Source organism: Chiloscyllium plagiosum, unplaced genomic scaffold (assembly GCF_037043375.1).
Source record: "Chiloscyllium plagiosum isolate Xiang-an unplaced genomic scaffold, Cpla_swu_hap1 HiC_scaffold_1, whole genome shotgun sequence".
Classification (NCBI taxonomy): Eukaryota; Metazoa; Chordata; class Chondrichthyes; order Orectolobiformes; family Hemiscylliidae; genus Chiloscyllium; species Chiloscyllium plagiosum.
In genome coordinates this window covers 33,443,423-33,464,745 of record NW_028270139.1, presented here as the reverse complement: position 1 = coordinate 33,464,745, position 21,323 = coordinate 33,443,423, and the positions used below count along the sequence as shown (strand labels likewise).

The window sequence follows — 21,323 nt, the reverse complement described above, 5'->3', positions numbered from 1 at the left end:
ATTTCTCCAGCAATTTCTGGTTTGTTTCAGATCTTCAACATCTACAGTTCTTTGTTTTAGTTTAACATTTCCAAATGTTTGCTATATATCTTTTCATAGTCTATTATTCTGACACTCTTTTTGAGGATATGTAACAAACACAGAAGCTAATTTGGATTACCCAAAATGCATTTGAAGTTGTTTGACATCACACCATGGGTATGGAAAAGGGTGGCATGGCTGGAAACATGTCAAGAGAAATCAGTTCAGGATCATTTCAAATCAGTTCTCATGAAACTCGTGAGCAGTGGATGTCAAGTGTACATTCTACCATATGTCAGTCAGTTCTGGTGTAGGATCTGTAAGTTCAGTTTTGTCGATCCCAGAGTGAGCTGTTTTTCTTGGGGGGGAGACATGGTGATGGCGGTGGATACTGGTGGTGTTTCAAAGACAAATCAAAGAGCAGGGTGGGTGCAGGACCAGTGGCAACTTACAGTATTGCTCTAGGGATATGGATATTGTTTTACTCCTCCCAGCCTCATATTCAGGTGTAATAAAAACTTTACTTACCTTATATTTCAGCTGTCTCTTTCAGGGATGCTAAAGATGTCTGATAAGCCAGTTAGTGCACTGCACATTGCACATAGTCTTGAACCAATTTCAGAGCAATTCCTTTAACAGGTGTTATGTCCCTGCTTATATACATGAGGAATCAAACATCTCTCCATGGTGGCCATGGGAGATGCCCAAATACTACCAAGTCAGCATGATATTCAATGCACTTCAAAACCCCTTTGGAACATGGACCCACAAAACAGGCTAAGGAGAAATGTGAATCATATTTCAATATTGCCTTCAAAATTTTAGATGGTACTATTGGTCAAAATTGAGTCCTATGTCAGCATTATGAAAGTTAATATCTGCACTGACAGTCAAAGATGAAAATTTAACTATTGCCATTTTTAGCACATCCTTTGAACTGTACACAGGGATATGAGGAGGAAAGTCATTCACTTGTGAGACTTGCATATGAAGTTAACAGACGTATCAGTTCCAATTTTAACTCAAATTCCATTTAATTAGGGAATTAAAAATCTTATATGGAATCAATTGACAGGTATTCTCTACTTCGGACTATTTCTGTACTTACAGTGACTTCATCTCTGACATTAACAAGTGGTGAGTAGTTCTCGGTAGCAGTGATGGTGATGGTAAACATTTGGTTGTCAAGGCGGTTGTTATCAGCATCATAGACAGTAAAATGGAAAATGTCAGTGATGGGTTGATCTTCAATGTCGAAGTCTGTTGTATATCTGTTTAGAAAAGTAAATTATACAAATAGTAAGTTTAACCAAATATATTTGTTTATCAGTATATCAATTACACATGTCTTGCATATGTGATAAGAATGTTACTGAGCATTCTACAGATGTTACATTGTGACTGTATAAATTAAGTCTAATCATGGTCAAGATTTAGATCATTAAGAAACAGCAAGTCATATCTAAATCAGTAACTGATAGATAATAGTGTTTTAACTTAATATCATTTTGTAGTAAAGAACAGAACTAATTAAGAATACTTCTCAGTTAGTCAATTATGACACTTCCACAACAGCACAGATAAAGGTCACTCCCATCATCATGTCTGCTCAGACTCTTTTCTAGAACAATCCAAAGCTAACCCAGGAAAGAATAGAGCAAACACAAAAGCACAGAAGGGACTCTTCGACCTATAGCCTTTTTGCTGGTTCATTGAAGGCATCCAATTTAGTCCCACACTCCAACTTTGACTCCATAACCCTTCAAATTAGTTCTTTTCAAATGTTCAAGTGACCTTTTAAAGCTAAACCTGACTCCATACCTTTTCAAGGAACATGCTTCAGGTCGCAACAGTTCTCTGTAACATAATTCTCTTTATTTCCCTTGCAGTTTTCTTGTTAATTATTTAACATCTATTTTACTTTGGTTATTGACCTACTTGAGAGATCCCAACTCTATTAAAATGCTTCATAAATTGGAATACTTGTGTCAGGTCTTTCTTTAATGTTGTCTCTACTCTCCCTACAAAAGTGAAAGCTCTAATCCATGGTGTTAAAATCTTAGACATTTTCTAAATTGCTTTATCAGTTTTCTCTGGCATCCTTAAGGTTCTTAACACTTGCAGTCGCAAAGAAAAATTCCACATTTTGTTATGCTATCTGTCCATATTCTTTCACCTGACAGTTAACTCTTCAGCTTTGTCAGCAGAATCTGCCTCTATAGCACTAGCTATTTTTAACTGGCTCAAAAAATAGTGGAAATTCAAATCAAGCTGAATGTAAATTACATTTAAAATTGTGCCAGTGACAGCAAAATCTGGGAAATTGCACCAAACAAACCTGAGCAACTAGGCCAAAACTCTCGGCCTTCAAATACAGTATTTTCACCATTTACTTTCTTTGTCACTTTACATGTCCCTTTCCGTATCTACATTATACCTAATGACAAGTACAAAGGTAAGGAAATCTTGCTGCAATCATTTGGACTTTGGTTAAGTCGCATCTGACGTACAATGTTGGTCTCCAAATGTTTTCAGGAATTTAGAAGAATAAGAATCTTATTGAAATACGTAATATTCGTGGGTGAACTTCTCAAGGTAGGTACAGTGAATCTGCTTCCCACAGAATCTGGTGGTTATAATCTTAGGATAAGGGGCCATGTATTTAGAACTGAGATTAGGCAGCATTTTTTCAGTGGGAATGGTATATTTGGAATTCTCTATCCAAAACAGCATGGATGATTAGATTTTTGACTGATTAGATTAGATTTTTGATCACGAAGGGGTCAGGCAATATGGGGACAGGCTGGAAAAGTGGAGTTGAGGAAGAATATCACTCATGATCTTATTAAATATACAAGTAAACCTTTTATTAATTAGTGTTTATGGGACCAGGAGTGTAACGAATGATCAACTATCCCACTTGAGCAAGAGGTCCACATAATCAATGTAAAAATCACATACTAAATAATACATAACACTCATACTTTATTTACAGTATAAATCAAAAATAATAATGCAAGTTTGCCTTAAATAAAACTAGAGAACTTACTCACTCACGCTATCAACTAACTACTCAGATATCGCGAAGATCGCGATAATACAGGAAACTGCCAGTATATTTCTTTTTTTTTGGCGGTTTTTTATGAGAGTGCAGGTTTAAAACAAAGTTTGCTGTAGCAGGGCAGGCTCAAAGTCCATCTGGTCTAATCTTGCTCTTTTAAAAAAAATTTCCTCATGACTACATTTACCCCAATGTTTTCCCATTGCCGACTTCATTCTCGAGAATTAGATCCCAGGACTGCTTTATTCCTGGTTGGGTTAGAAACATACTGATCAAGTTCTCCACTTCACATTTCAGGAATTCTTCATAAGCCTGTCCTTGACATCTTCCTCCTCTACTCCATATTACGGTATTACACTCCCTACTAATTCTACTTCAGCATTCTTTTTTACGTTTCCAGAAACGCTTGGAGATTTGATGCTCTCTCCATATCTCACTACTCTGGATCAATAGTAAACACCTATTAGTCTTTCTTTTCAGTGCATTCACACTAACTACAGTTTTAGTCTTTTAACACTCTAACACATTGTCTCTGTTTAGACCTGTATTACAGAATTGGCTATACTGCGATCATCCACACCAACCCAACAACATAGTTCCATCTCACACACAGTGCTAGCTTGAGTCTCTAACTTGTCACACCTAATTCTGAAATTAAGACAAGTGCATACCACCACTACCAGTCAGCTTTGCTTTTTTCCCTCATGTAATGCATTCTTTTATTGTATTCTTTGTTGTCACTGGCTTTCTTTAGCTAAGCTTAATTCAATGTATTTCATGACCATATACTGTAATCTATTTCTTTTGCTTTATCTAGTCTTAATAAAAAACATCAAAATCATACTAAAATGTCATTGTTATAATAAATACACAGTAGCAGGACTATGATTATGCTGTTCATGACAATTCATAGGCTGTAGGCAGAATCTTTGTTGACTCAGTGTGAATTTTGCTGAGTTTCATGGAGGGTCTCTTTCCATGAGGTTTAGCGAGTTTTCTCATGATATGTTGCCAAGTTTGCATTATCAACCTACCTCATCTTTTGTTTGAACTAGTCCCACTTTACTATTGACTATACACAGCTACTGAAAATGTGTTGCTGGAAAAGCGCAGCAGGTCAGGCAGCATCCAAGGAACAGGAGAATCGCTGTTTTGGGCATAAGGGCTTATGCCCGAAACGTTGATTCTCCTGTTCCTTGGATGCTGCCTGACCTGCTGCGCTTTTCCAGCAACACATTTTCAGCTCTGATCTCCAGCATCTGCAGTCCTCACTTTCTCCTATACACAGCTACTGCCAGGATGTCCTGAAGTAGACTGACATTTCTGGCACAGGTGCCATCTTTAAAAGGATGTTTGAACCCAAACAAGCATTTAGTCTGCAGTTGCCCTCCCCAGTTCCTGACATTTTGCCTAGAGGTGGCACACAGGGAAAAATTGGCTTTGTGAGCAAGGACCTGGAGATCTGACATATCAGACTGGACCTCCTCTTCTCTCAGCATGGAAACTGGAAGCCACAACATCATGCCAATTTGATCAGAGTCAGTGCAGTCTCAGCACTCTGGAGGAATGCTCAACACTGAAAGAAGGAGGTCAGTGCCATTCTCTACTCTGTCAGCATAAGTGCTACCATCATCTCTCCAATACTGTATACTCACTCCCTCCTTGATACTGCAACTACCTCTATAACCAAGAGTCATGTACTACCCCTCTCTCCATTGTCTGCAACATCTTCCCTTACTCACTATCATATATCTCAAACCCAACATCACCAACCTGCAAGGCCTCTGTGCTGCTTACTCATTCACTCGGGGCACCTCCCCACCTGCAGCAAAAATAACAGCCATGCCATTCACTTTTCCCTCCTTATATATCTGCTCCTGTCCCATTTCAGATGGAAAACAGCTACATTAGGACAGAAGGAGTCAAAATGGGTGGAGGGCCGTATAACACCCAGCTTCTTACCTCTTAGACAGAATCCAGTCTCTGACCTGCCCAAGTTCCTGGACTGGTATCAGAGACTGCCTTTGATCCACTGACTGTAGGTCATCTCCCACCATGACTGAGGACAGCTGACAGCCATGATGAGCTTTTTGATTTTGTACTTGCACTAAATTGCAAAGCAGCAGTACTGTGAACTGAGTAACTCTGACAGAGGGGAAAGGTGAAAAGAGAAAAACTGAGATAAGGCAGAGATGCTGAGAGCATCCAGCTGAGCTCAAAGTGAGGGAGCATTAAGACAGCAAGCAAACAGCCTGGAGACACAGCCTAGTCCAGTCCACAAGCTCAATGCATGGCTCTGAATCCAAAGCATTCTCACTGCAGCATTACACCAATAGTTATCATATGTAATCTGAGGTACAACCCTGAAGTGCAGAAGCAGCCTGTAATTGCATCAGAAATGTGCCATGAGGATTCTTAGAGGCTGGCAGAGGTCATTATGCCACCATCTGTGGACTAGTGCCCACAGAGCATTCTGAGATGTTGGTGCATAGTATCAAACATGGTGGTTCCTTTGGAATAAGCAGCAAACTGAAATTACCAGGTACCTGCTCTGACTTCCACATCGAGAATTCCCAGCATCTATTTTGCTCATTGTGGATGGTACAACAGAAAACTACATATTAATGAGACGAGATCTGCAGTTAATAAAGTTGTTAACAAGCAATAATGCCTCTTAATAGGTAACTCATGATGCATACTGAGAATCTCAGCCCGTGTCTGAAACTTGTTAAAAGTTGAAATGAGTTGTTCCTGACATGGAGATCGTTCTCGCTGATTCTGCCACATCTCCTGTCTATCGTCCACGTCATTCAGGTACATACAAGATTCTACCCTGGGATTTTTTTTTCTTTTTAGAACATGATCATTTTGTTATATTCTGATCACATGCAATTCTGATACCAAACAGAGGCAGCTAAGTGTGTGAGGGATTGTTGCAACCTATTCTGGCTCTTACTAGCACAAGATATTGAAGTTGCAAATAAATATATCCTCACATTAACTGGAAATAAATTGTCCTAAAGATGACCTTGACATATAATTAGGGAATTAATGTAGCAGAGGAAGTTTTCATCAATCAACAGAAGGCAATGTTTGTGAAATGTTTTTACATTTTAGCAGATCTTGTTTACAGTGTGAAAAACAAAGACATTTCGATGTTTGGGTGCACATGCTCAATACATACATCGGAAAGTCCACTCCACACTATTTAAATGGAAATAGTAACATATTTATTTTAAATGGATTCATGTCTCCACTGAAATCGAGGAGAGCAGATTTAAAGAAATACATGAAGCATTTGTTTGCCAGCATCCACAAAGTATCATCAGGACCAGCATCCGAGAGTTTTGCCAAGGTGAAGGTGTGTTTCATCACTCCCATCTTCTTAGGACCACAGAATCTAATTGCTGTAAACAGGCACCTCCTGAGGATACGGTTAGGACAAACCTACAGATTAACAGATGCTTGTAATGTCTGCTCCTTGGGGAAAGAGAGGTTACTGAAGTGACAGGACCCAGTAGCATACGACACAGTTTTTTTGTAAAAAAATAAAAAAAATAAATCGCCTTTATGCCAAATGGTAAACCTTTTAGGTGTGACCTTTTTTATACATTTAGTAAGACAGTGTATATAAACTTAACTGACTCAAAAGACAACCCAATTTTTCTGGCCTCAGATTTCCTTTTTTTTCTTTTTTCCAGCCACACCCTTCTATATTCACTTCAATAATCAGCCCTAAATGTTCACCCATGACGGCATGTTTTACTTAGCGCATGCAAGGGATCAAGGATGTGACTCAGGCTGCTTTAGGAAGATGTGCATCAGTTTAAGACAGGCTCAGTCTTTGCATGGATGTTTTCAGAAATTGACTTATTCATTCACATCAGTGATACTTATACCAATCCATGTGAACTCAGCACACAATCTGCAAAACCTGACACTTTGAAGTGTGATGTAGTTTTAAAAGTACTGGTTATCTTTGTGTTTAAAATAACTTGAGTCACTAATTTTGCATTTTTATGTTATAATGCACCAACAAATAAGGGGGTAATTTGTCTTTCAATGTGAGCAGGAAAATATAAATTGTCAAATTACATATCCATCCAATTTCTATACGAAACCTCACACCTCATCTATTGATCTGTCCAATGTGGAAATGATTCTTAAAACGTGACTTCACATATTTCATTCACTGTTGGTGCACAGATGCTGGCAGTACAGCTTTTGACTTGATTCAAATAATGTTTTCAACAGCAGTAACAGCTGATATACTATGAGATTTTTTGCTTAAATAGAAAATTAGCTCCATCAGAATTACTGGACCATTGAAGCAAAGCCTTCAGGCCATTTTTTTTCCTACTTAGTGCACTCTTCTCAATGACTTGAAGTACCTAATTGGCTCAGTAAAAGGAAATTGCATTTAACATAAGTATAATTGTTCATAGAATATACTTAACTTTTATTCAATAGAGGTATTATCAACTTTGTATCCAATAATCTGATTTCAAGGTCAGTGCCTAGTTCCTTGAAATATTTTCTATAAATTGTTGGGTATTTTGCAAACATATCACATCAGGGGTTTGACGGGACGGATCAGCCATTGAGCTATAGAGATGTACAGCATGGAAACAGACCCTTCGGTCCAACTCTTCCATGACAACCAGATACCCGAAATTAATCTAGTCCCATTTAACAGCACTTGGCCCATATCCCCCTAAACCCTTTCTATTCAAATACCCATCCAGATGCCTTTTAAATGTTGTAATTGTACCAGCCTCCACCACTTCCTCTGGCAGCTCATGCCATACACGTGTCATCCTCTGCCTGAAAATGCTGCCCTTTTAGGCCTCTTTTAAATCTTTCCCCTCCCAATTTAAACCTATGCCCTCCAGTACTGGACTCCCCCAACCCAGGGAAAACAGTTGTCTACTTACCCTATCCATGCTCCTCATTATAAGACCATAAGACATAGGAGCGGAAGTAAGGCCATTCGGCCCATCGAGTCCACTCTGCAATTCAATCATGGTTGATGGGCATTTCAACTCCACTTACCCGCATTCTCCCCGTAGCCCTTAATTCCTTGTGACATCAAGAATTTATCCATTTCTGCCTTGAAGACATTTAGCGTCCCAGCCTCCACTGCACTCTGTGGCAATGAATTCCACAGGCCCACCACTCTCTGGCTGAAGAAAATGTCTCCGCATTTCTGTTCTGAATTTACCCCCTCTAATTCTAAGGCTGGGTCCAAGAGTCCTAGTCTCCTCTAATGGAAACAATTTCCTAGCGTCCACCCTCTCCAAGCCATGTATTATCTTGTAAGTTTCTATTAGATCTCCCCTTAATCTTCTAAACTCCAATGAATACAATCCCAGGATCCTCAGCCGTTCCTCATATGTTAGACCTACCATTCCAGGGATCATCCGTGTGAATCTCCGCTGGACACGCTCCAGTGCCAGTATGTCCTTCCTGAGGTGTAGGGACCAAAACTGGACACAGTACTCCAAATGGGGCCTAACCAGAGCTTTATAAAGTCTCAGTAGCACAACAGTGCTTTTATATTCCAACCCTCTTGAGATAATTGACAACACTGCATTCGCTTTCTTAATCACGGACTCAACCTGCATGATTACCTTTAGAGAATCCTCAACTAGCACTCCCAGATCCCTCTGTACTTTGGCTTTACGAATTTTCTCACCGTTTAGAAAGTAATCCATGCTTCTATTCTTTTTTCCAAAGTGCAAGACCTCGCATTTGCTCACATTGAATTCCATCAACCATTTCCTGGACCACTCCTCCAAACTGTCTAGATCCTTCTGCAGCCTCCCCACTTCCTCAGTACTACCTGCCTGTCCACCTAACTTTGTATCATCGGCAAACTTCGCTAGAATGTCCCCAGTCCCTTAATCCAGATCATTAATATATAATGTGAACAGCTGCGGCCCCAACACTGAACCCTGCGGGACACCACTTGTCACCGGCTGCCATTCCGAAAAAGAACCTTTTATCCCAACTCTCTGCCTTCTGTCAGACAGCCAATCCTCAATCCATACCAGTAGCTCACCTTGAACACCATGGACCCTCACCTTGCTCAGCAGCCTCCCGTGTGGCACCTTATCAAAGGCCTTTTGGAAGTCTAGGTAGACCACATCCACTGGGTTTCCCCGGTCTAACCTACTTGTCACCTCTTCAAAGAACTCCAACAGGTTTGTCAGGAACGACCTCCCCTTACTAAATCCATTATGTTATAAACCTCTATAAGATGACCCCTCAGCCTCCAAAGCACCAGGGGAAATAGCCCTAGCCTGTTCAGACTCTCCCTGTAGCTCAAAGTCTTCAACCCTGGCAACAACCTTTTAAATCTTTTCTGAACCCTTTCAAATTTCACAACATCCTTCCAACAGGAGGGAGACCAGAACTACACCCAATATTCCTGATGAAGGGCTTTTGCCTGAAAGGTCGATTTTCCTGCTCCTTGGATGCTACCTGCCCTGTTGTGCTTTTCCAGCAATATTCCAGAAGCAGCCTAACTAATTCTCTGTACAGCTGCAATATGGCCTCCCAATTCCTATGTTCAATGCTCTGAACAATAAGGGAAAGCATATCAAACACTTTCTTCAATATCCTATCGACCTGCTACTCCACTTTCAAGGAACGATTAACCTACACCCCAAGGTCTCTTTGTTCAGCAACATTCCCCAGGACGCCAACATATTCTACAATAATTCATGTCTGTCTCTTTAATTGACTAACTTAGGTTCTGGATTTCGATCATACATATATCAACCAACATCATTCAATGGACTGAAATGTGTTTTAAAGTCTACCTAAGAGTATTAAAAATATTAAATTGTAGGCATTACGAAGGACTTCTTTTACAGGAAGAAGTGTAACTTGTATATTGCATATGTTCTGCATTATATTCAATTATTTTACCTGATTCTTTGGTTATCAATATCTTCCATTGTAAAAGTAGAAAATTCCAGCAGTTCCTCATTCTGATTAGTGAGAATACCATACATGGGCAGAGAGATCAGCTGCATCCGGATTTTACTGTCAGGAGAATTATTATCCTAGGAGAAGAAAAGGTAAATGTTATGTTCAGCTAGTTGGTTCCTCTTTAATATTTTTCATGATTTCACATTACACAATTGCAAAAATAATGTGAATATTTCTGGAAATTTCAAGAGATCAAATCGAAAGCATTTATTAAAGCAAAACCTCAAATTGGTGGTGAACTTTGGCAGTTCTAACCGCATGAGTTGGGAGAAAACAGAGTTAATGCTGAGTCAGTGACTCTTCTTCAGAACTGGTTGTGTTTTATTTTAGCATTTATTAAAACAATTGACAAGGTCCCAGAAGGTAGGCTGGTCCAGAAGATTAAGTCACATGGGAACCACGGAGAACTGACAAGTTGGATACAAAGCATGGAAACAGACCCTTTGTGTAACTGGTCGGCACCGACCAGAAATCCCAAGCTGACCTCGTCCCACTTGCTAGCACTTGGCCAATACTCCTCTAAACCCCTCCTATTCATATACCCATTCAGATGCTTTTTGAATGTTGTAATCAAACCAGCCTCTATCACTTCCTCTGGCAGCTCATTCCATACACGCAGCACCCTTGATGTGAAAAAGTTACTCCTTAGGTCCCTTTTAAATCTTTCCCCTCTCACCTTCAAATTGTGCCCTCAAGGTTTGGACTGCCTCACTCAAGAAAAAAGACCTTGGCTATTTACCCTATCCACACCTCTCATGATTTTATAAACCATTACAAGGTCACCCCTCAGCCTCCAACACTCCAGGGAAAAAAAGCCCCAGTCTATTCAGCCTCTCCCTATAACTCAAACCCTCCAGTCCCAGCAATATCCTTGAAAATCCTTTCTGCACTCTCTCAGCAACATCCTTCCTATAAGAAAGTGACCTTCATTGGTAAGAACATTAAATAGAGGAGTTGGGATGTCCTGTGCACCTGCGACATGACATCCCAACTCCTATACTTAATGCTCTGACCAATGAAGGCAAACGTGCCAAATGCCTTCTTTACTACCCAGTCTACCTGTGATTCTACTTTCAAACAACAATGCACTCTTACCCTGAAGTCTGTTTGGCAACGCTCCCCCGAGGGCTACCATTAACTATGTAAGTCCTTCCTTAGCTTGCCTTCGCAAAATGCAACACCTCATTTTTCATTTCATTTAGTTGTGTAGGTATGTTTTTCTGAGTGGAGATCTGTGAGCAATGCTGTTCTGCAAGGATCAACACTGGGACCTCTGTTGTTTGTAACATATGTAAACGACTTGGATGAAAATGTAGGTGGTCTCATTCGTCAGCTTGAAGATAACACGAAAGTTGGTGGAGCTGTGAATATTGAGGAAGGTTGTCAAAGGATACAACATGACATTGATCAGTTGGAACGTTAGTTGGAGAAACGATGGATTAAGTTTAATCTGGACAAGTGAGAGGTAATACATTTTGGGAGGTCAAATGCACAAGAAAAGTAAACAGAAAATGGCAGGACCATTGACATAGAGAGGGATCTTGGCTTGCTTTTTAGCTATAAGAAGAGGTTGGACAAACTTTTCGGTTGCTTTTGCTCGAGTGGTGGAGGCTGAGGGATGATCTGATGAATGTATATAAAATTATGAGAGGCCAGGATAGGGAGGATGGTTAGACTCTTTTTTTTCCCAGGTGGAAATGTCAAATACTAAAGGGCATAGGTTTAAAGTCAGAGAGAAGATTTAAAGGAAATATGTGAAGCAAGTTTTGTTTTAATACAGAACGTGGCAGGTGCCTGGTATACGCTGGTAGCGGTGGTGGTACAAGTGGATATGACAGGGCGGCACAGTGGTTCAGTTGCTGGCACTGCTGCCTCACAGTGCCAGGGACCCGGGTTCGATTCCAACCTCGGGGGACTGTTTGTGGAGTTTGTGTGGGTTTCCTCCGGGTGCTCCGGTTTCCTCCCACAATCCAAAGATGTGCAACTGAGGTGAATTGGCCATGTTAAATTGCCCATAGTGTTCAGGGATGTGTATGTTAGGTGCATTAATGAGGGGTAAATGGAGGATAGGGGAACAGGTCTGGGTGAGTTACTCTTCGGAGGGTCGGTGTGGACTTGTTGGGCCGAAGGACCTGTTTCCTCACTGTAGGGATTCTATGAACTTCTATGACAGCAACATTTAAGAGGCATTTAGGCAGACACATAATCAGGCAGGGAATAAAGGGATACAGACCACGTGGGACTGGTTTACACAGACATGGGCAGAAGGGCCTGTTCCTGGACTGCACTGTTCTGTGTTCAACAATTACTACATAAAGTACAGAAGTGGAAAGCCACTGAAAGGTTAGTATTGCATTATCAGACATAACATTCACATAAAAAGGCTTTCAATTGTGCATTTGGATTTAGATTTGAATCTTCCATTTGGTGAGTGGCCTTGCCTGGTTGTCAGGTTGGGAGAATGGACACAATATTTGGCCCTGCATGAATAGGGAAAGGATGCTTTGTTTGGGCTGTTCCAGTGAACACACTTGTTAGAATGATGGTACAGCCATATAATGAAGCTTGGTGCAATTGTGCTTCAAGGAAGGGAAGCAAAAAACAAATCGCATTCAATAACGTAAGAGCAAACATTTCTCGTGATTCACAGCTTGAATTAGGGTGAAGTATTATGCAAGGTTGGAATCTAATTCAGAATTTTAGGTAAGATGCTATTTCTTCGGATGCTTTACCTGTCTTGGGACATTTTTAAGTAGAAGGATGGAAATAACAATACAGAAGAAGTGAAAAATAAAAGCAAAATTAAAATGAGATAAAAAGCACAAAACAGGAAAAAAAAATTTTCAAGAACATCTGGGAAAAGCAAAATATCACAAAACAGGCACAGTACAGTAAAAGAACATTCATGCTATGAACTGTTAATATTTAGCTATCAAAAGATATGACAATTTTGCCAAAAGTCCATGAGAATAAACTAACTTCTATCATCTAATAAAGCAGACTGTAGAAGTGCATTATTTTTCTGGAAAGTTGATATGTGTAATTTAACTATATTTTTAATGAGTCAAAAATATTTAGAAGAGAACACAATAAGCTAAAAATAAGCTGGCTACTGCTCAGAGTAAAAGAGTTAACATACAGTGTATGCCAGATGAGATCTTGTTAAAGTTTCAAAGCTTTTCGCAGGCACTGAAATGGTCAACAGAGATTCAGGTGCAAGCCTTGGTCCATCACCATCTATTGCTGAGATGTGAACTTCCAGCAGTGTTGTTGCCGTGGTAACTCCATCTGTGACTAAGATTTGCATACCGTCTTGCGTTGTTGGGGTGCCACCATGAATGTAATGAATTGCGTTTCGTGCGACATCATCATGTGTGAAGGTATCTCCTGTAGAAAATGGGAAAGTAATTAAAATAGAATATCATCTGGCATTTAAGCTCTTAATGATGAACCCATAGTTCTTACAGGCTCTTGTGATACAGTGGTAGTGCCTCTGTCTGTGAACCAGATACTCCAGATTCAGGTCAAACCTGCTCTAGAGATGTCTAATATGATCTCTGAACAAGTTAATTAGAAAATATTACTCAGCAGTAAATACAAAACAATAACATAATTAAGAAATTCAATTTATGGATAGAATAAATCATAGATAGAGTTGTTCTAGTGCAGTGAGAGTGTCTCTTCTTCTGGGCCATATGGGCTGGGTTCAAGTCCCACTTGCTTCAGTTGTGTGTCCAAACATCTCTGGACAGGTGGATTAAAAACATCTAAACCCATGACTCTTAACTATAAGAATTAAAATGAAGTGTGAACAAGCGGGGTCCACTCATCAGACAACTGCATATATTCAAGTCTGGAAAGAGACACTTATCAACTCTGGTGAAGGATTGTGGGATTACAACCTATAGATTTGTCGTGTCTCATTTTGTGAATAAATTTAAAATGGTGAAGATTGACTACAGGTCTCTTCCTTTCCCACTTCTTAAGATTAAGAACAGAAAATTCATTTGATTTTTGTAAACTATGATGATTGATTTAATTTATTGTCACATGTACCCAAGTACAATGAAAACCTCTGTTTGTGAGCATGACAGGCAGATCATATTAAGCAAGACAACAGGGAACATTGTGCATAAAAAATACTTTGACAGAGCAAGGCACACAGGTTACACTGCACAGGACGTGCACTAGGCAAGATCAACATTAACAATATCAGTATTATTTGAAGTTAGAAATTATTTTCTCATACTTATAAAATAATTGCTCAAATATTGTTTGTGATGTAAATATAATGTTAACTGGAAATAAACAAGTTTTAACAATCCCAGTTTTGGTGACCAACAATCTACAAATCTCATTACGTACATTTAAATTTCAGAAATAAAATCATTTTCTTTCAGATTGGACAATACAAGATTTGCAAATAAGAACATTGCATTCTTTGAGCATAATGTACTTCTTCAACAGAACAATGATTGAACATAGGATATACATTGCTCATGCAATTGTACATTCAAATAGTAACATGCAATGGGAAATAATGCATTATTTCAAAGAATAAGGAACAATTGTTTCTCTATTGTCATGAGAGTTTGGAACTCAGGTTTCATCTAAGTAACAGGTCACTAATGGTGCATCATTTTGGGATGAAATTCCTCCCACTAATAATTTCAGCCTAAATACTAAATGAGATAGAATCATAGAATCCCTCAAGTGCAGATAGAGGCCAAATGGCCTGCAGGAACTGCAGGTCTGCACGAACTCTCTGAACAGCATCCCACGTTATCCCCATAAACCCACATTTACCATCGTTAACCCAACTACCCTGCACAGCCCTGGACACAACGGGATAATTTAGCATGTCCAATTCACCTAACCTGCACATCCCTGGACTGTTGATGGAAACTGGAGGACCTGTCAGACACAGGGAGAATGTGAAAACTCCACACAGTCACTCATTTCCAACCACATCAGAAAATTACAGACAGAAAAAATTTCAGCAAATAATTCAAAATTCAACGATAAACCAAAATGACAAAAGTAAGTTTGTCCTATGCCATATCATTTTCCATACCAAAAGATGGAATCCAGGAGGCTGGCAGCTACATATTTGAATAAATGATTTGGAGATGCCGGAGTTGGACTGGGGTGTACAAAGTTAAAAATCACAACACCAGGCTATAGTCCAACAGGTTTAATTGGAAGCACACTAGCTTTCGGAGCGACGCTCCTTCATCAGATGATAATGGAGGGCTCAATCCTAACACAGAATTTATAGCAAAAATTTACAGTGTGATGTAAATGAAATTATACATTGAAACATTAGTTTTCTGTTAAGCCTTTCATCTTTTAGAATACAATGATAGTTTCACTTCTTTCATGTGGAAATCACAAAACCTTTTTTTTAAAATGTTGCATTCTCGGGTTAGCTGTTAACAATGGTGATAACTAGACAATATGTTGAAGGTATTGGCCCCCCTGTGTTCTCTGTCTATGCCATGATGTTTAGATTGATTCTAATCTAAAAAGTGAGATAACGGAGTTTTACATAAATTCATGCAATTTTTGAGCTCAGAGTTCTACATGAATGTATGCAGTTTTTGAGCAAAATACAATGTAACCCTGCAAGTACAAATTCACCCCACAAAATATATGCGTGCATGTGGGTCTTTGTCTGTCTTGTGTGCGTGTGTGTCTGTCTGGGTTGGGGGTTGTGAGTGGGAGAAAGTTGTGTGTAGTGAGTGCAGAGTGTCTTAAGTCTGTGAGGGGGTGCACGTGTGAGTGTGGGAGTGTGTGTGTCTGTAAGGGTGCGTGTGGGTGTCTGTGTGCACATCTGTGTGTATGCGTGTCCATGTGTGTATAGGAGTGCCTGTGTGTGTGTGTGAGAGTAGGAGTATCTGTGTGTGTGTGTGTGTGTAGTGCAATGATTGTTACCTGTAATGTGACATGAACCCAAGGTCCCAGTTGCGGCCCTCCCTATGGGTACCGAACTTAGCTATCAGCCTCTGCTCGGCTCGGTTTCGGCATGGTACATTGGGGAAACTGAGCAAAGGCTACGACAACGGATGAATGGGCACCGCACAACAATCACCTGGTTCTTCATAGACCACAATACAATGATACTAAATTGGATCCAGCACTCAGATGCTGTAAACGTGAAAGACTGGCTTTGTTATAAATGAAAATAACTGACATTTGAAGGATGGGGTGAGAAAGGCGGTAGTTTTTAATTTTACCACCGTGGGCGGCACAGTGGTTAGCACTGCTGCCTCACAGCGCCTGAGACCCGGGTTCAATTCCCGCCTCAGGTGACTGACTGTGTGGAGTTTGCACATTCTCCCCGTGTCTGCGTGGGTTTCCTCCGGGTGCTCCGGTTTCCTCCCACAGTCCAAAGATGTGCAGGTTAGGTGAATTGGCCATGCTAAATTGCCTGTAGTGTTAGGTAAGGAGTAAATGTAGGGGTATGGGTGGGTTGCGCTTCGGCGGGTCGGTGTGGACTTTTTGGGCCAAAGGGCCTGTTTCCACACTGTAATGTAATCTGATGTGCATTTGTGACCCATTGGAGAGTCTTCCAAACTTTCCTAGATCAAGGGATCCATTCATTCAAATTACCAAAAAGGCAGCAATCTGAAAATGATCTGATTAGCTGGGATTGAGTAAACACAACTTTGTTGTGTAGCTGTTTGCACCAAATTTATTTGACTAGGCTGTGCAACTCAAAGTCCAGAAAACTGTGCTCATCCGAGGAATGAACATCATTCCCAGGATTAATGGCGTACAAGTTTTTATCCTTTCCAGTTAACTTTGCTTTCTACTTTTAAACTTGTAAACTGTGGCTTTAATGTTCAACCACCTGCATGCAAACATTTGCATAGCTTTGGTGCTTGCTGAATTAGTTGACTTCAGCCAGAGAAACTGCAGACATGGTGCAGATATTGCCTTTGGAGAAATGAAAATAGCGGTATAACTGTCACTCACCTTTTACCAGTGGCTGTCTGTTGTCTGATTTAATCAGTACCCCAAACTGAGGAGGTTCCAATAGCTCGAACAGAAGGTCATCAGGATATGTATCTGCATCACGAACCGCTAACTGGCTCAAACCTGAGCACAGAAATAAAGTAATATTCAATTTCATAATTGCTGTAGCTTATCGCTTGACAAATTACTTGAAAATAGTTTTCTGTGCATGTTGTGGCTCCTCTTGAATTTTGCTCAAGCTTTATTCATCACAATACTAGCTCAGATTTTGCATTTAGCATTGTTTTGGAACTTTGGGGGAAAGATAATGAAAACAATGGCACGTGAAAAAGGAGGAAGGGACACAAAGGCAGTGACCACATGGGAAGTGATTCAAATGGAGATAGAAACCTACACTGCTGTGTGCCCCAGCAGTAACCTGCATAGCATCTGCCTTTGCTGTCTGGGTTCAAGTGATTCTGGGCATCGGAGATCGTTCTAAGAAAGATAAACAACCAGCAAAATTCACAGCTGACTTTGGTGAACCCTATGTGGGGGAGTTCACAACAGACAAACAGTTAAGTGGCTAGTTTTAAAGTGTAACCTTACTTTTTTTTTGTAAATGTACAATATTGAGTCGAGTGGACTCTGTTTTGATTTTATGTTTTTATTGAGATCTGTCTCTTAATTAAGTATTGAAAATATCAAAACATAGGTACAGACCTAGCCTGGAGCAGTGTTTTTAGGGCAGTACGACTGCGCAATTTTCTGGGTCTGTAGATTGTTAAGGAGCAAAGATGGTATTTAATGAAGTGATGTGCCCTTCCAGTCAGATATAAGAGACTAAGGAGAGTTGCTATGTTACTGATGATCATGTCTGCAGCAAGCGTGTTTGGTTGTGAATCCTATCGGATCACGTAGATCGGTTGGAGCAGCAGTCAGAGGTAATGAGGAATTTACAGGAGCTAGGGGATGTAATGGATGGCAGTTGCAGGGAAGGAGATAAATCAAAGATACAGTCAGATACATGGGTATCCTCTAGGAAAGGTAGGAGAGAGAGGCAGGTAGTGCAGCACTCTCTGTGGCTATGCTCACCTCAAACGAGTATGGTCTTTTGGAAAATGTAGAGGGAGATTAGCCAGAGCTGCTCAGGAAGATTTAAACTAGTAAAGGAGAGGTGGGACCCAGAGAAATAGTGAGGTAAGAGATCAGTCTGAGACTGGTACAGTTGGGAAAATAAGTCAGTCAAACAGACAGGAACAACACAGAGAACAAGGTACAACTGATAGATTAAACTGCATTTCTTTCAATACAAGAGGCCTAACAAGGTAAGGCAGGTGAACTCAGGGCATGGTCGGGATATCGTAGTGATTATAGACACATGGCTCAGGAATAGACAGGACTGGCAGCTTAATATTCCAGGATATAGGTGCTACAGGAAGGATAGAAAGGGAGGCAAGAGAGGAGAGGGCGTGGCGTTTTTGATTAGGGATAATATTATAGCTGTACTGAGGGAAGATATTCCCGGGAGTACATCCAGGGAACTTATTTGGGTGGAAATGAGAAATAAGAAAGGGACAATCACTTTATTGGGATTGAACCATAGACACCTCAATAGTCAGTGGGAAATTGAGAAGAAAATTTGTAAGGAGATCTCAGTTATCTGTAAGAATAATAGGGTGGTTTTGGTCGGGGATTTTAACTTTCCAAACATAGACTGGGACTGCCATAGTGTTAAGGGCTTGGATGGAGAGGTATTTGTTAAGTGTGTAGAAGAACATTTTCTGGTTCAGTATGTGGACATACCCACTAGAGAAGGTACAAAACTTGAAACTCTTGGGAAATAAGGTAGGCCAGTTGTCAGAGGGAGAGTACTTTGGGGCCAGTGAACATAATTCTACTAATTTTACAATAGTGATGGAAGAGGATATACTGTAGATGGGATCTAAAAATTAAAGTTCTAAATTGGAGGAAGGCCACTTTTGACAATATTCGGCAAGAACTTTCAAAAGTTGATTGGGGCAGATGAACGCAAGTAAAGGGATGGCTGGAAAGTGGAAAGCCTTCAGAAATGAGATAACGAGAGTCCAGAAACAGTATGTTCCTGTTAGGTGAAAGGCAAGCCTGGTAGGTGTAGGGAATGTTGGATGTCTCGAGAAATTGAGGTTTTGGTTAAGAAAAGGAAGGAAGCGTATGTCCGGTATAGACAGGAGAGATCAAGTGAATTCCTACAAGAGTATAAAGGCAGTACAAGTATACTCAAGAGGGAAATCAGGAAGGCAAAAAGGGGACATGAGACAGCCTTCGCAAATAGGGTTAAGGAGAATCCAAAAGGGACTCGACAAATACATTACGGATAAAAGGGTAACTAGGCTGAGAATAGGGTCCCTTAAAGGTCAGCAAGGGCACTTATGTGTGGAGCCGCAGGAGATGGGGGAAATACTAAATGAGTATTTTACATCAGTATTTGTTGTGGATAAGGATATGGAAGATAGAGAATGTGGGAAAACTAATAGTGACATCTTGAAAATGTCCATATTACAGAGGTGGTGGTGCTGGATGTCTTAAAACGCATAAAAGTGGATGAATCCCCGGAACCTGATCAGGCGCACCCTAGAACTCTGTGGGAAGCTAGGGAAGTAATTGCTGGGCTCCTTGCTGAGATATTTGTATCATTGATAGCCATTGAGGTGCCGGATTTTAGAGATTGGCTAACGTGGTGCCACTGTTTAAGGAAGGTGGTAAGGAGGAGCCAGGGAACTACAGATTGGTGAGCCTGACATCAGTGGTGGGCAAGTTGTTGGAGGGAATCCTGAGGGACATGATTTATATATATTTGGAAAGGCAAGGACTGATTAGGGATAATCAACATGGCTTTGTGTATGAGAAATCATGTCTCACTAATTTGATTGAGTATCTTGAAGTAATAAAGAGGATTGATGCGGGCAGAGCAGTGGACGTGATATATATGGACTTCAGTAAGACATTCAACAAGGTTCCTCATAGTGTACTGTATATCAAGGTTAGATCACATAGAATACAGGGAGAACTGGATAATTAGATACAGGACTGGCTCAAAGGTAGAAGACAGAGGATGGTTGTAAAGGGTGGTTAAAAACTGAAGGCCTGTGACCAGCATTCTGCCATGAGGATTGGTGCTGGGTCCACTAATTTTCATCATTTATATAAATGATTTGGAAGTGAAAAAGGAGGTCTGGTTCATACGTTTGTAAATGACACCAAAATTGGAGATGTAGTGGACAGCGAAGAAGGTTACCTTAGAGTATAACGGAATGTTGATCAGATGGGAACAGAGTCTGAGTGAATCGCATAACAAGGGCTGTCACAGAGCTTTAAACTAAATGGGGAGGGGTTCAGTTACAGGGGAAATTAGAAAACCCAGATTAAAAGAGAAGGTAAGAGTGCAGAAATCAGGAGAGGTTATTAAAATCTCCAGCACAGAAACAAATAGGCCAGAGTATCTGGATAAGGTTGCAATAAAACTTCAAGTAAACTGAACAAATGAATGACAATGAGAAGAGGGACAATTAATAGAGGACTCAAGGTGTTATATCTGAATGCACGCAGTAGAAGGAATAAGGTTAATGAGATTAAGGCAAAGATCGAAATCGGCAGGAATGACGAGGTGGGCATCACAGAGTCGTAGTTGCAACAGGATCAGAATTGGGAGCTGAATATTCAAGGATGTACATCCAATCTAAAAGATAGGCAGGTGAGCAGAGGGGATGGGGTTCCCTTATTAATAAGAAATGAAATTAAATAAGAAATGAAGTCGGGTCAGATGGTGTAGAAACAGTGTGGGTTGAAATAAGGAATCGCAAAGGTTAGAAAAACCATAGTTGGAGTCATGTATACTCCTCCAAACAGCAGTCAGGAGCTGGATCGCAAGATACACCAGGAGATAGAAAAGGTATCTAGGAAAGGCAAAGTTACAGTGATCATGGGACATTTCAATATGCAGGTGGACTGCAAAAATCAGGTTTGTGGTGGTTGACTGGAAAAGGAATTTGTGGAATGTCTACAAGATGGCTTTTTGCAGCAGCTTGTGCTGGAGGCCACCAGGGAACTGGTAGCACTGGATTTAGTGTTGTGTAATGATGCAGACTTGATAAGGGAACTTAAGGTGAAGGAACCCTTAGGAAGCAGTGATCATAATATGATTGAATTTACTCTGCAATTTGAGAGAGAGAAGACAGAATCAGAGGTAACGGTATTTCAGCTGAATAAAGGCAACTACAGAGGCATGAGAGAGGAGGTGGGTAGAATT

At 40.4% G+C, this 21,323-nt stretch overlaps 1 protein-coding gene and 1 long non-coding RNA gene across 5 annotated transcripts in view; one reads left to right on the top strand and one right to left on the bottom strand.

Moving 5' to 3' along the window:
- Positions 1–21,323, bottom strand: part of fras1 (Fraser extracellular matrix complex subunit 1) — a 446,490-nt gene that overhangs the window by 102,994 nt on the left and 322,173 nt on the right. For all 3 annotated transcript variants that reach the window (XM_043696280.2, XM_043696287.2, XM_087985787.1), the window contains 4 exons: positions 17,057–17,179; positions 13,218–13,465; positions 10,016–10,152; positions 1,130–1,292 (listed from right to left, as the gene is read on the bottom strand). In XM_043696280.2, the coding sequence (XP_043552215.2) occupies positions 1,130–1,292; positions 10,016–10,152; positions 13,218–13,465; positions 17,057–17,179 (671 nt within the window). The remainder of the gene's footprint in view (positions 1–1,129; positions 1,293–10,015; positions 10,153–13,217; positions 13,466–17,056; positions 17,180–21,323) is intronic.
- The window catches only part of LOC148152099 (uncharacterized), a 40,002-nt gene continuing 21,200 nt past the window's right edge, over positions 2,522–21,323 (top strand). For both annotated transcript variants that reach the window (XR_015756727.1, XR_015756721.1), the window contains exon 1: positions 2,522–2,616. This is a non-coding gene — a long non-coding RNA (uncharacterized LOC148152099). The remainder of the gene's footprint in view (positions 2,617–21,323) is intronic.